The sequence below is a fragment of the Eubalaena glacialis genome, chromosome 18 (assembly GCF_028564815.1).
Source record: "Eubalaena glacialis isolate mEubGla1 chromosome 18, mEubGla1.1.hap2.+ XY, whole genome shotgun sequence".
NCBI lineage: Eukaryota > Metazoa > Chordata > Mammalia > Artiodactyla > Balaenidae > Eubalaena > Eubalaena glacialis.
Genome location: NC_083733.1, coordinates 27,706,429 through 27,720,960, shown reverse-complemented (window position 1 = coordinate 27,720,960; position 14,532 = coordinate 27,706,429). Strand labels below are relative to the sequence as shown.

General features: G+C 50.5%; 1 protein-coding gene across 1 annotated transcript in view; it reads right to left on the bottom strand.

Moving 5' to 3' along the window:
* Window positions 1-14,532, bottom strand: part of CNGB1 (cyclic nucleotide gated channel subunit beta 1) — a gene marked incomplete at its 3' end in the record, with an annotated part of 67,321 nt that overhangs the window by 15,566 nt on the left and 37,223 nt on the right. Inside the window, exons 21-28 of the mRNA XM_061172434.1 lie at window positions 13,845-14,002; window positions 12,218-12,373; window positions 10,901-11,109; window positions 9,817-9,867; window positions 9,476-9,562; window positions 7,519-7,583; window positions 6,547-6,669; window positions 682-823 (exon numbers count right to left, since the gene is read on the bottom strand). Coding sequence (XP_061028417.1) covers window positions 682-823; window positions 6,547-6,669; window positions 7,519-7,583; window positions 9,476-9,562; window positions 9,817-9,867; window positions 10,901-11,109; window positions 12,218-12,373; window positions 13,845-14,002 — 991 coding nt within the window. The remainder of the gene's footprint in view (window positions 1-681; window positions 824-6,546; window positions 6,670-7,518; window positions 7,584-9,475; window positions 9,563-9,816; window positions 9,868-10,900; window positions 11,110-12,217; window positions 12,374-13,844; window positions 14,003-14,532) is intronic.

Genomic DNA, 14,532 nt, shown 5'->3' with positions numbered 1-14,532 from the left:
GGGGTACGTGCCTGCGGGGCTGGGGGGAGATCAGGAGAGAGGGAATCCCATGTCCACACACAGGTTTTCTGACGATGCTGGACGTGGAGGAGGGAGGCTGCTGGCCCGCTCCCTGGCCTCAGGTCTCTGGGGCCACACAAGGAGGGAAGGCCTCCCTGGGCTGGGCTGGTTCTGGTACAACGTGGCCGCTTGGTGCCAGAGGTCACTTTGACACCACGCGCCAGCCTCCCGTCCCCTGAGGAAATATGAACCAGGAGTGCTGCTGCTTGGAGCAGAGCCCCTCAAAGGTAACTCTGAGGATCCCTGGTGGTTGCCTCAGGCACTGACTACAATTATGAGCTGCACCCCCAGTACATTAGAATCCACCGGGGGCTTCTCTCCAAGGGAACAGCCCAAATCCTCAGCCCCTGCAGAAAGCCACTCAGCCCTGCTCCCCAGCTATCCCAAAGGACTGACATTTCAAATGCGAAGCAACCTCAGAGAGGAAATGGGACCTACACCTCCATCACCACCCCTTCACTCAGCGGGTCCCAGAGCTCCAGGCTCCTAACTCTCGGCCCAGAGCTATTTCCTGGGCTTAGTCTGAAAGGAACGGGCACAGATGGTGATGCTTCTGGCAGCAGCAAGAGGGCAAAGGGCCCTGCAGGCAGGTGGTTTGGAACAGACTAGTGACCCAGCTACCTGTCCGATCATCACGGAGAAAGCGAAGACACCTGTGAAATAGTTCAGACCCTGGAAGGCAATTTCAAAGAGCGTCTTGGGGTCGGGCAGGCCGCCGATGGTGATGAGGGTCTTCACAGCCCAGTAGTAACAGCGAATGTAACTAGAGAGAGAAGAGGAAGGGAACCTCAGTCATCACAGGCCCCGCCCTGTCGATCCTGGGCAGCCTGGCTTGGATACGTGTACACTGTACAAAAGAGAAAAAGCTTTACAGCTCATAAGTGCAAACAAACAAAACAAAACGGAAAAAAAAAAGGAAAAAGAAAAAACCCTCTCCCAACTTCAGAGCCCTCTGCCGCTTGTAGAGCATGTTCACAGGTGCTGTGTGGTTTTGTTGTGGCTCTGCCCCGACCCTGCAGAGACATGTTGTCATCCCCATTTACAGATGTGGAAACTGAGGCTTCCGGAGATTGCTTAGAAGACTTGGCAGGAGGATAAACCAGGGTTTTCCGGCTCCTGATGCCTCGGATCCCTCAGTTTCCCTCAATATGTTTTCAATGTCCACAGTCTTTCCTTTGCTATCCCATCATGAGGTTCAAGCACAAGCTCAAAAGTGGAAGATATCTGGAGGATCCCCTTTTCTGACCCTCCCCCTTGCCTGTCCACTAACCAGATAGTGAAATTGAGGGCCGCAGAGGGAAAGGGAACACCCATGGTCACCAGCTGGCAAGTTCCAGAGCTCAGACTGGAAACCTGATGTCATCTGCTTCTCTGAGCTAGCACCCACCATCAGTAAGCCTTTGACACAAGCTCATGGATCATCGGAAAGGGAGGTGTGGGTGATGGGGCCCTACTGTGTGGTAAAAGGCATAAGAAATGCCCGCACTTGTCTAATTATCACAAAGCAGTGAGAGTCCCTCCCTTTTTTTTCTTTTTTTGAGTTTTAAAGTTTCGCATGTTTGTTTATAATTACAAGTGTACCTTACTCCAACAGAGCAGCCCCATTGCTATGTTCTAATTCTTAGCAATTAAGTCCTACAAAAATAAACCCAAGCTTTTACAATATCTTAAACAATACAGAACTAAAATCTTTATAGCTATTTAAAGGGATTTAGTAACCAAGGTGCTTATGTTCATACCTTCAGACCGTGCCCTCCCAGCGGTCAGCAAGGCTGAGGTCAGCAGGGCCTAAACCCAGGGCAGGCTTTCCCATGCTTCCTGTCCTCCCACCAGGGCACAGGAATTGCCCAGGGCCTGCCCTGGCTCCAGTGTCCTTATACACCCATGTTTCCAGGGTCCCTGCTCTACTGGGAAATGGAGAACATCATCCAGCTGGCCAATCATCTGGTCCAGGAATGACCCCACATCTGTCCTCCCCTGGGCTCTGTTCACCAGCTATTTATGCAGCACCATGCTTACAGCATGGGCTCTGGAGCTGGACCGCCTGGGCTCAAACCCAGCTCTGCCACTTTCTAGTTGCATAACCTGGACAAGTTACTCATCTAGCCAAGCCTCAGTGTCCTTCCCCTGAAAGGGACATGGCAATAGAGCATCCTTCACAGGGCGATCATGAAGGTGACATGAGGTGCAAAAGAGCGCCTGGCACACGGTGGGCTCTCAGTAAATGTCAGCTATCAGAGCCTTCACTGTCACTGGTGCTGGCAGTGGGGAACAATAGACTCACCTATGTCCTCAAGAAGTTCACTGTCTAGTGGGGACAGGCAAGTCAACGTGCAATGAGCACTGAGCGGTGGGGAAGCAGAGGTTGCTGGGGAGTTGGGGCAGTGGGGGGCTCTACCTCTGAATAGCTGCGAGGCCTGGGGCAGGGCTCTGGGCCTCCTGACCCCTCATTACCACCTGGTGCAAGAAAAATCTCAGAATCATGAGACAGGCCTGCCCTGTCAATCCCCATCATACCAGTCCTGACCACCAGAGGGCGTGCTAAGCAGCCTTTAGGAGGACTGAGCTGGGCGCTGCCTGGGCACTGCCTGGGCTCTGGGTGCCACTGGGCCACCAATAGAAGATGAGTGATATCCACACAGCTCCTGCTTTCCCCTAAACCCTTACTGGCTGGAGAAGTCAGCCACTGGCATGGATGGCACATCTTAGGGGCTTCCCAAGTCTTCCATGCCACTGTGTCTGTGGGGACCCCTGCATGCTGCCCCAGACCAGGCCAAAGCAGAGCAGGATGAAGAAACCAAACATTAATATATAGGAACTTAGGTCCTTAAGCTCCCTGGCCTATAGCAGGTACTCAAGAAATGGTCACTATTTTGAAAGTTATTATTATGGATGATGTTGGATTTCTAGAGGAATTCTCCTTCACTACTTGTGCTTTTGCATATCCTGGGGTTCCCTACAGGATTCCATTTGGAAAAGGGTAATGCTGCCAGAAAAGTGTGCCCCTCCACTGCGGAGCAGCGAGAACTCCCCAGGGCCCTGCAGAGGGAAGTCCCGGATGGTTGGCCCTGTCCTCCCCTGCCCTGCCTGCCATTCCTCCCAGGCCTACCCGTGATGGGTGCCAGGCTCAGCTCCAGGACGTGGGTTCTTAGCTTGTTGGGACACAAACCCCTTTGAAAAGCTAACAAAAGTTAGGAAGCTTCTCCTTAGAAAAACCAGCATGCTCCCAAAGTTTAGTTCCAATTTCAAGGGGTGGTTGTGACCCCCTTAAATCTCTGGACCCCAGGTTAGGAACCCTTTCCTTGTGTGCCGGCTTCCCCATAAGAATGGCCATAGCTAGGAAGTGAGGTTACTGACTCCTGTCCAGGCACAGGCTGGACATGTTACATACTTTAGTTTATTTATTCCTCACGAGAAATCTGAGTGTAATCCTTCCCCCATTTTATAGATGAGAAAATTGAGTCTCAGAAAGGGTAAGGGCCTTACCCAAGGCCACAGAGCAAGATTTAATGAATAGCTTCCGTTCTTCCCTTTGCACAGAATGTCTTCGAGTCCTCCCTCTGCCCCCTTGTGAGGGGATGAATGAATGAATGAATGAGTGAATGAATGGTCTAGTCATGGGCTCAGGAGCAGGGCTGTGGGTGGGTTCAGCCACGGGGAAGAGGGAGCACGGCCAGTGGTGATGTAGGCGTGCTGGGCCCTGAGCCCCATCCCCAACCCACTCCACCCCACAGCAGATGGCAGGATTCCCCCCCCTGCGCCTGCCTGGTTGCCCTGGACCCTGTGACTCTCTAGGTGAGCTCCCCTCAGGCCACAGGCCCATCGCAGAGGGCAACAGCTGTGGCCACTGGGGCCAAGGTTGGGGCATCTGTACTGAGAAGGGACTTTCTGGACCAACAATCACTCTACAGAGAAGCCACCTTGGACATAAGTGGCCTGTTCTAGCGCCAACTGGAAACAAGCACGTGGAGGAGGTGAAAGTGTTGACAGCTGGACTGAGAGCATTTTGTGTCACTAGTGGGCACAGCCCAGGGCGAGGCAGGGCCTGCCTGAGGGGACTCACTGACCCCCTGGGCCTGAACTCTTCCTCCGCCTCTTTGTCACCACAGCTGACCGAGTGCCGGCTACGGCCTGGCACGGGACCAGTGACTCAGATGCACCTAATCCTCACAGTTACCTCTTCAAGGTATGGGGCTCCTATTATCAGCCCCATTGAGCAGATCAGGAAACTGAGGCTCAGAGAAACGAAGTGACCTGCCCATTGCTAGCAGGTGGCAGCGCCAGGAGTGACCTCCGGATTCCTGTTTCTAAAGCCTGTGCTCTGAATCTCCAGGCTCATCCCTGACCTTGACCCTAAGTGCTTCTGTCTCCTTCCCACACTGCCCTCCATCCTCGTTATCACACAAACCCTCTCTTGACCTTTTTTTTGCCCTCACGGACAGGTCCCTAACCCCTAACCAGTTCATCTGTCTGCTTCCTGCCTGTCCTCCCCATCCATCCTCCCATCAGCCACCATTGGGAAAATCATCTTTCTGGGATCCCCCTGGGTCCTGTCATTCTCCTGCTTAAAAGGCTTTGAAAGGCAAGTGGTGAGAGTGTAAATGCAGCTTTCAATAACCAACCAAGCCTCAGAAATGAGGTGGAATACAGGAACTCTCTGTACTTTCCAATCCACTTTTCTGTAAACCTAAAACTGCTCTAAAAAAATAGTCTATTAATAAAAATAATAATAATTTTTTTAAACACTTGATAAAATGTTCATACCCTTGGCCCTGCCATCCCTCTGTAGGAATTTATTATGAGGAAACTGTCAGACCAGAAGACAAAGATTCCTAAACACAGACACTCTCTGCAGCATCGCATGTCATCATGAAAAAAGTCGAGACAACTTACGTAGCCAATGACAAGGAAATGGCTAAATAAATGGTGGTATCTCTGTGGGGTGGGGCATTGGTATCATGGTTTTAAAAAATTTACTGATGGGAAAATATGCACAATATTATGTTATTCTATTTCCTTGTTGGTGACAATTCTTTTCACATTTTCACATTTCTAAAATAAGGATTATCTTATAATCCATGTATACGTTTAGTGTAATATTTCCTTTTTTTCCCAAAAAGCTATATTGACTCAATAATGTATCATAATTAACTGCATCTTAGACTCAAAGAAATAGAGTATGTTCCTGATCTTTCTTTTATAATCAGAATATATATATGTATATGAACAGTAAAAAAGAGACTTTTGCTGGTTTTGCCTAGGGCAGCTCTATCCAATAAAAATATGATGTGATCCACATATGTAATTTAAAATTTTGAGCAACCACATTTTTGAAAAGTAAAAAAATTAATTTCAATAATGTATTTCAGTTAACCCAAAATATCAAAATTAATATCATATGCACATGTAACCAATATTTTAAAAATTAGTAATAAGATACTAATCCAAAACCTGTGTGTTCTCTACAGCTGCAGCGTATCTCAGTGGCCCTTGCACTTCAAGTACTGAACTCGGCAGCCCCGGGCAGCCAGTGGCTTGGCTCAGGTGGGAGGCTGCTCGGCAACCTGGCCCCACCTCCCTCTCTGGATCCTTCCACACACCCTGCCCCCTCCAGCGACAGAGGACCGCTGGCTCCTTGACTCCACTATTTCGCAACACCACACCTTTCTTCCTGCTGCTCCCTCCTCCCAGGATTCTCTGCCCCTTCCCTCCACCTACCCAGGCCAAGCTCAAACTTAACCTTTCAGAATTGACCGTCCCACGCCCCCCTCCCCCCACCCAGGGCACCGGGCAGATGGTACCACAGTTAAGACTCTGTCGTCATGCTGTCTGGGTTCAAATCCCAGCTCTCTGTGTGACCTGGGGAAGTCACTTCACGTCTGTTACCTCATCTGTAAAATGGGGATGCTGATGGTTCCTGCCTTGTGTGATTGTTGGGAGGATTAAGTGAGATACTATGTGAAGTGCTTAGAACAGGGCTGGTCTGTATAAGCCTTCTCCAATGCTTGCTATTATTATTATTACTATCAGTGTCGCCATCATCAACATTTGAGCATGGACCTCTATGTGTGGCAGCTCTCTGGACTGGCAAGTAGATTTCTCCTTGTTCGCCAGCTCCTCCACGGCTAGCAATGCCCAGGGAGCATGTTAAGCAGTATTCCCCGGCCTTCTTCCCGCACAGCCGTGCCCACAGGGTGGAGAAGTGGACACGCACGCGCTGTGAATTGGCCAACTCAGTAGACTTTGGGATGCTGAAAGGATCTTTCTAGCAGGTCTTGTTCATGTCTGCCCCCTTCTGCCTGGCACGTGGCAGGTGCTCAGAAAATGTTAGATTAGTGAGGACGTGGAGACTTGGCCCTTGAACCTTATCATGACAATGATTCTTTGGGAGCAAGGTGGCCTCGGCAACATGGCGGCAGTGGGACTCCTTTCTGGAAGTCTTGGTATCGTGAATTATTAAGACACAGGAGGAAGACTGAGGCTCACCTGTTTCCCATGCCATCGTAAACCCAGTGAGTGGAGCCAAGGCCCTGATGGGCTGAAGCCCAGTAATACAGACATGAGTTCACATGTAAAGTATAGAGCAGGTAGGCTGTGGTCCTGATAACCCTGCAAAAGAAGGAAAGGCATGAACACAGTAGCAGAAAGGGTGGCAATGACATATCACCCCAGGGGTCAGAACTGCAGGGAACAAGCTAGTCTTCACCTTTCCCAAAGCCCACCTCAGAGACCTCCCTGTCGGAGCTGCACGGCCCTGCCCAGCTGTCTGGTGCGATGGACACTTGACCGATGGGAACCAGTGGCTGGACTGGGCCAACTGGCTGCTCTATTGAGACTGTGCTGGTTAGGAATGGTGATACTTGAACAGAAAGTTCTCAAGACGGGGGGCTGGAATAGGCACAGAGCTACATGTGCAGACAATTCCAGGGAAGTGGAGGAGCTGAGTGGGGGATGCATCGGGGTGGGGGGCAAAGAAGGGACAGATGCATACAGAGAAGCGCTGCTCCATGAGAGATGGGGAGAGGAGCCCTGTCCCCGAGCATGGCCTGGGGGGTCCTGGGTCCCAAGCTTGGACATCTGCAAGATGGCCCACTGTGTCCATACAGCCACTACCCCCGTGTTTGAGCGGTTAGGGGGGTCAGTTTCCTGAGCTGAGACTAAATTGAGGCCCAGCTCCCTGGAAATGCAGGGGAGCCGTGCATGTCAACCTACGTGAGCCCTCCTCACAATTGGGGGAAACGGGACATTCCTGGTTCTCTAAAAAACAAACATCCCTTTGCAGAAGGGCCAGGAAGAGGCCTGGCTTCCGGTGAGTGGCAGTGGCGAGGTGGCCTGGGGGCCAGGGGAGCCGAAAGGGGAAGTGATGGGGGTAGAAAATGCCTTGCTCCGTTCTTGCTGCAAATGTCCTGGGGCATGTGTGTGCGTGCATGTGTGTGTGTGTGTGTATAGGGGTCTCACCTGTAAATGTAGGCTTTGCTGAGGATGGATTCCAGGCGCTCGTTAAACTCAAAGAAGGCCATGTACTGGGAGAAAGAGCAAGGCATCAGGGGTGGCCCGCTGCCCTCACCTCCCGGACCATTCCCCACAGCTGCCAAGACTGAGGGTTCTTTCTGCAGACCCCCGGTGGGAGGGGGTTGGAGAGTGAACATTCAAAATCAGTGGTCCTTAGCCCTTTGAGGCCCCTCTTCCTTGGAAATTACATATAATCATGTTGTCACAGTTTGTGTATAACTTCAGGGGACTCCTAGACCTTCCAAATCCTATCATGAAACTTTTAAGGTACATGCATCCCAGGTTAAGGACCCTGTTTTCAAGGTTTACTTATAAAGACAACAATTATATAAAGAAACAGCCGCTCGCTGATCTCCTCGAAAGGCTTATTTATAATAATAAAGTGTAAGATAACTGCCCATTACTGAGCCCCTTGTATGACCACACTTTATCCACTTTACCTTAGCACTTATTTACATATATTATCCTTCTCCTTTTACAGAGAGGAAACTGGCACTCAGGGGAGTTCAGGAACTTGCCCAAAACACACAGCTGGTAAATGACAGAGCCAGGGTTCGAAGCCAGATCACACTCAAAACTGCAAGCTCTTTCCACAATGTTACACTTGCCTCTAGATCTCTGCACACATGTTGTTTGACCTTTGAAAATAACATTGATGAAGATTCCCTGTGGGCCATGCTAGCTATCATCCAGGTGTTCATTCTAATTCCCATTTGGAGTTTGCATTGGATGAAGGACCACGGACTTGGATCCTCACCGTGGACCCAAAGAGTTGCATCCTCTGAGTCCTGCTAGATGTTAGGTGCTTGAGTTATGTTCACTACTACCACGTGGACCAAGATATGGATCCAGCCTCTGTATTTGGGGTAAAACTTGGGCTGTGGATCTAACCCTCCTCACTCTGATGTATGGCTCTAAAGCAACCTCTGCCGCCCCTGAAAGGCTGGCATGTGTCAAATAAGACTGGTGCCACTTCCAGTTTCCCTCTTCCTCTGGGCAGCCAGGAAGCTCAGAAGCAGCTTTCATGCTCAATTCCAGATATGTTTGCTTTTCATCGAGGTACTTGCATTCTTCCAGCTTTTCTCTGCCCTATTTCTCCAAGTTATTAAGGTTATTGCGTTTGCCTCTTTTGTAAATTCCCTCATTACCATTTTGGGGAAGAAGCATCAGGTATTATGTAAGGAGAAAGATGAATTTACTTGGTCTGCCAGAAAAATCCATTTGTGGGATCCTGAGTGCTCTGACTAGCTGTCCACTCTGGTCACATTAAAGGATGTTGCCAGGTCTCCACTCTACACTGTGTCACCCTCACTGAGACATTGGCTCTGCCCCGGTGACAGGAGGAATGGTTGTAGTGACACTGTAATGACAACAACTAATGATGAAACAGGTGTCGGGCTGCATGTTCAAATCCATCCTGGGCACTTCCTGGCTCCTGTGACCTTGGGCAAGTCACCCAAGCTTTCCAAGCCTCTGTTTCTCCATCTTTTAGATGAAGACCATCATAAAGCAGAAGTCTCTCTGTTGAATCTCTATAGTAACTGAAAGCATAGACAGTGGAAACAGGCTGCCTGGGTTCAAATCCAGACTCTACTCCTTCCTACCTGTGTGACCTTGGGCAAGTTACTTAACCTCTCTGTGCCTCAGGCATCTCATTTGTGAAATTCTGGTACTAACAACACTCATCTCATGCTGTTGAGGAGTAGGCACTTGTAAAGCCTCCAGAACAATATCTAACACACAGCACAACTAAGAAGCGCAAACAATTGTAAGGAATTTCCTATCTCCCCTCGGGGCCACCCTTCCCAGATGCCTCCTGCTCCCCAGTGCCGCTCAGGCCAGACATTAAGATGCCACTGCAGGTGCAGAGCACGGAGGAGCTGAAGGCCTTGGATGGTCTTACCTTCAAACAGCGGGGCAAGCGCAGGAGGGGATTCACACCGAATTTCAAGTAGAGAAAGTCCAAGGGCAAGAGGCAGAGCATATCCATCTGAAATCCCAGCAGGACACCACAGTGCATAAAACAGTATATAACTCCCAGGGTTGTGGGATGGGGTGAGTGGCAGGGGTCTCCACCTTCAATGGAAAGGTGAGGTCAGAATGCCCCTGGAGGGGCTACAATTAGGGCAGGAGGCATCCTACCAACGAGCTCCAGCCCGTGCTGGTCCTGGCGGGAACCACGTCACATCGCCCCAAAGCACCTAGGGACCCCAGAGACCACCTCCCAAGATCCCTGGCACCCACCTTAAAGCGCTGAGATTTCAGATAATTGTTGCGCATCTCCTTTTTGTCTGTCTGGAATAAAATGGAATACTGACTGTGAAATGGCCTGAGAGCTTAATCCCTGACCCCACGGGAGCAGCAATGGAAATCCCCGCACAACCTCCACCTTCCTATTGAAGTAACAGCCCCATGGATGTGTAGCAGAATGGACCAGCAGAGCTTCGATGAAAGCCTCACAGTCTACAGATAGGGAGGTCGAGCTCCCGGGGGTGGCATGGTGGGTGAGGGGGGAGGCTGTCCAAGGTCACTCAGCTCAATTCCGACTTCTTGGATGGAAAGCAGGGACATTGAGCTTATTCTCTCTTACCTGGACCGTTTGCAACCTTATTCACTGAGGAGCTGGCCACTGCTCTGATCAGACCAGGAAAGAGGTTGCTCAGGGAATTCTTTTTCCTCTAAATTGTTTTAGAGGCTCAAACTCAACTTGCCTGCACACAGTGGAGCAGGCTCTGCCAGCATGGGATTTTGAAAAGTGACACGCACAGGGAGATGGGAACTCTGCCAAGTCACAGTCAGGACTTAGGTTTTCTCCCTAATAAGTGCACCAGAGCACAGGGTCCCAAACTGGTCTGAGTAGTGTTGCAGGAAATGTTGATTGTCAGCAGATACCTGTGCTGAGCATTCTGCATACATCACCTCCATAGATTCGCACAGCAATGGTATGAGGTGGGAGCGATTACTCTCCCCATTTTACAGATGAGGAAACTGAGGCTCCAAGAGGTGATACAGTTGTCCTGGTTGAGCCGAGACTTGAACCAGGTCTGCCTGTTCTAAAGGCCATTCTCTAGGCCACTTCTTCATCTCTCATTCTATCAGGTGGTCCAGGAACCATTTCACCCATGAGCGAGACTTGATGTATGTAATTTGAATGTACCAAAGATGTGTGAAACAAGCAATGGTGCTGTTGAATAAGCATGGGTGGACGTCCTGAGATTTCCTTGTTCATTTAGCTTCTGGTCCATCCCAGCATCAGGGGTCAGCCCCACGAATGCTCTGGCTGCAGGGTCTGCTCCCAGCCATCACCCCCAACCTATCTGTGACTCACAATGACGTCCCCGCCTCTGACAAACTGCAGACGCAGCTGGAACACGGTGATGTCCAGGAGGTAGATGAGGTCACACAGGTAATCCATCAGCAGCCAGAGGTGGATGTTGTCGGGCATCTGGTAGGGGAAGGCCCAGCGCACGGGAATCAGCCAGCAGTTCCAGTTCCAGGCCAGCACCACGAAGAACAGCCACAGGATGTACATCAGGTCTGCGGGGGTGGGAGGGGCAGGAATATGCTAGAACGTCAGCCAGAGAAGGGCTCCTCACCATGGGATGAGGGTGGGGCTTCCTTCTTCCCACTTGTCTGTCTGCACTTTCCTACAAGCACTATATGCGGCCCTTCCGTAATTTGGGGGCGGGGCATGTAAAACTATCTTTGATATAAAAATAAACCACGGCAAGGCCCTAACAAATTGAGTACTCTGAGTAGGGGATATGGGATATGGGGTCATTATTAGTTAATAGACAGCTAACCAGGAAACACTTTTGCTCTCATTCTTGTTGAAATTTTTCCAAAAATGTATTTCCTGCCTTTGTAAATACACAATAGTAAATAATGCATAGAAGATGGACAGAAGGACAAGTGCATGGATGGATGGATACTGTAGGTCACCTGGGCATTTTATCATTTATTTATTTATTTACTTTTGTTTTTAATTTTTTTGGCCGCGCTGGGCAGCTTGCGGAATCTTAGTTCCCCGACCAGGGATCAAACCCATGCCCCCTGTGGTAGAAGCGCAGAGTCCTAACCACTGGACCACCAGGGAATTCCCCCCACCTGGGCATTTTAAAGGACCAATGGACACCAGGGTTGAAGTCCTGCCCCCCAAATGACTTCTTGTGTGTCCTTAGGAAAGTCCCTCTCTGGCACCTGTTCTGTCCTCCTTAGAGAAGTCATAAGGAGAAGTCAGATAAAAAAGGCAGGGAGATCCTTTGTAAACTGTAAAGTGCTGTGCACATATGAAGCATTGTTATTTCTGAAGAATACAAAATGGGCTAAAAGGCAAGTGAGAGGGACTTCACTTTAGATGTTGGAAGAACTTTCCCCCTTTTCTGCTCAGAGCAGCAGCTCTGGGAACGAGCCAGGAAGAGCAGAGTAGAAAAAAGAGTTGGCCAAGAGTCAGGAGTCCTGAGTCTACCACTGACTAGTTGTGTCTTTAGGCCAGTTAACTTCTCTGTACCTTAGTTTGCTTGTCTGTTAAGATGGGTATGACTTTGTTTGTTTGGGGCCCGCCCTTGCACTGCTCCCACCCCCTCCCATTCTCCTGCCCTCTCATGTGACATGTGGCAACGCCCACCGCCTTCCCAGGACTCACTGGTCAGCGGGTCGATGCTCTGGGGAAACTGGTACTTCTTCCAGGGGCGGCGTTTGAACTTGCAGCAGAGCATTTCACAATAGTGTTCCTCCTCCACCTGCCCCGCTTCAGCTGGCTTCACATACAGGGCCGGCTCTGGGGCTTTCTTGGCTGGGGCTATGGGATGACACTGTGACCCTCTGACCCAGCCCTGAGGCTCGGGTAGAGGATGCAAAGAGAAGGCTCGCAGGACTTCCCTGGTGGCGCAGTGGTTAAGAATCCACCTGCCAGTGCAGGGGACACGGGTTCGAGCCCTGATCCGGGAAGATCCCACACGCCGCGGAGCAACTAAGCCTGTGCGCCACAACTACTGAAGCCCACGCACCACGACTACTGAAGCCCGTGCGCCACAACTACTGAAACCCATGCACCTGGAGCCCGTGCTCCACAACAAGAGAAGTCACCGTAGTGAGAAGCCCGCGCACCGCAACGAAGAGTAGCCCCCGCTCGCCGCAACTAGAGAAAGCCCGCAAGCAGCAACAAAGACCCAACGCAACCAAACATAAATAAATTAATTAATTAATTAATTTAAAAAAAAAAAAAAGAGAGAGAAGGCTCCCAACTGCAGACTCTGGAACTGAAGCTGAGGGGACCCTGGCACCATCCCACAACCTGCTACAAGCTCTGTGTGCTCTCCTGCAGCAAACCACACAGATCCTCTTTAATAGCAACCTGGGCACCTGCTCTGAAGCTCTTACAGCTACCAGTCTGGGACTGCTTCTCAGGAACTGCCTAAAATGAGGTGTTTCTGGGCAAGTTGGATGTTTCAGTTGAGTGTGTGCTTGTGTGTCTGTGCTTGGACCCCTTGGTTTCTCTGGAGGGCTAGGGGCATTGGTACCCAGAACTTCCACCACCCAGGGCCAGAAATCAGGAAAACATTGTTCTAGGTTTTTCAGAGCAGAAATCTCAGCTGTCTCACCTCTAAAACAAGACACCAATTGGGATCACAGTTTTCCTGTGCATCTATGGTGATGTTGTTGATGACCTAGAGATTGGCTCTTACAGGTTTAATATGGCTATGTTTCCAGCTTTAGGAGTGTGAAGTCAGGCTCTGCTAGGTCCGCTGTTGGCACCATGAGTTCTAAGGCACAACCCTCCTTTTGAAAAGACCTAGAAAACCTCCCTGGCGAGAGAGCATGGTTCTTATTTCCTCCTGGCACTTTGAAAGCAGGAAACTTTCAGGCAACCCCATAAGAATATTGCAATGGAGGCCTCTGAAAAATAAGACTGTGTCGTTCCAGAGTGGGTTATGGACACCATCTAAGTGCAAGACCATGAGATACATCCCAGGGTGGACCACCTGCCCACCAGTGGGAAAGGGGCAGAGGGTCAACAAGGGAACTTGTCCTGTGGGAGGGAGAGCCAAGTACAACTGGATCACTGGTCAGAACTTTGACATTCTTTCCTCCCCTGGACATGTAGCTAAACCTGTACATAAAGGACCTCAAATTCCAGAGAATGGAGATCTGGGCTTCTCTCAAGCACCCCAACCATTTCCTTGGGTCCACCCTCCCCAAGAATTGACAGGGGTCTTAAGGGGCCCCACCCCACCCCTGGTCAGGTGGCCCAGCCCCAGCTCTGGACTCACAGGGCTTGGGGCTCTCTTCATCAGAGGTGACATCAGGGTCGATGAGCTTCTCCTTCACCTTCTCCGTCCGCTCCTTGAAAAGCTTCACCAGCTCCTGGAGCCGGTCGTTGATGAGGGTGCCGGTCTGGCTGGCTGTAGAGGCTGCGCGGTCCTGGTCACTGAGGGAACACCACCCAGAGCTGAGCGGGCTGCGTGGGGAGGGACCCCTGTGCCCCCGGGCAAGAGCTGAATCTGTATCCCACCTGGCCTCAGGGGGTAAATCCTGCCCCAGTCTCCTTCTGACATCAAAACATCAAACCCACCTTAGTATCTCCTGGGAGGAAATTCAGTCTGGGAGTAACACCCGGGAGCCCAGCTTTCAGAAAATGTACCACAAATGCTCTGATTCAGATGGGCAATTCCAAAAAAACTTGGATTCCACTTGTGATTTAGGGGGAAACTCTGGAACTCAGTTCAGGGCTGTTAGCCTCAGCTTGGGGTTCACATGAGATACAGGATAGATCAGAGAGGGGACAGGGGCTACTTTTTTAGGCTTAAGAAATAGCTGATGGAAAAAACAGTGCAGGGAATTCCCTGGTGGTCTGGTGGTTAGGACTCTGCGCTCTCACTGCCGAGGGCCCAGGTTCGATCCCTGGTTGGGGAACTAAGATTCTAGAAGCTGCACAGCGCAGCCAAAATAAATAAATAA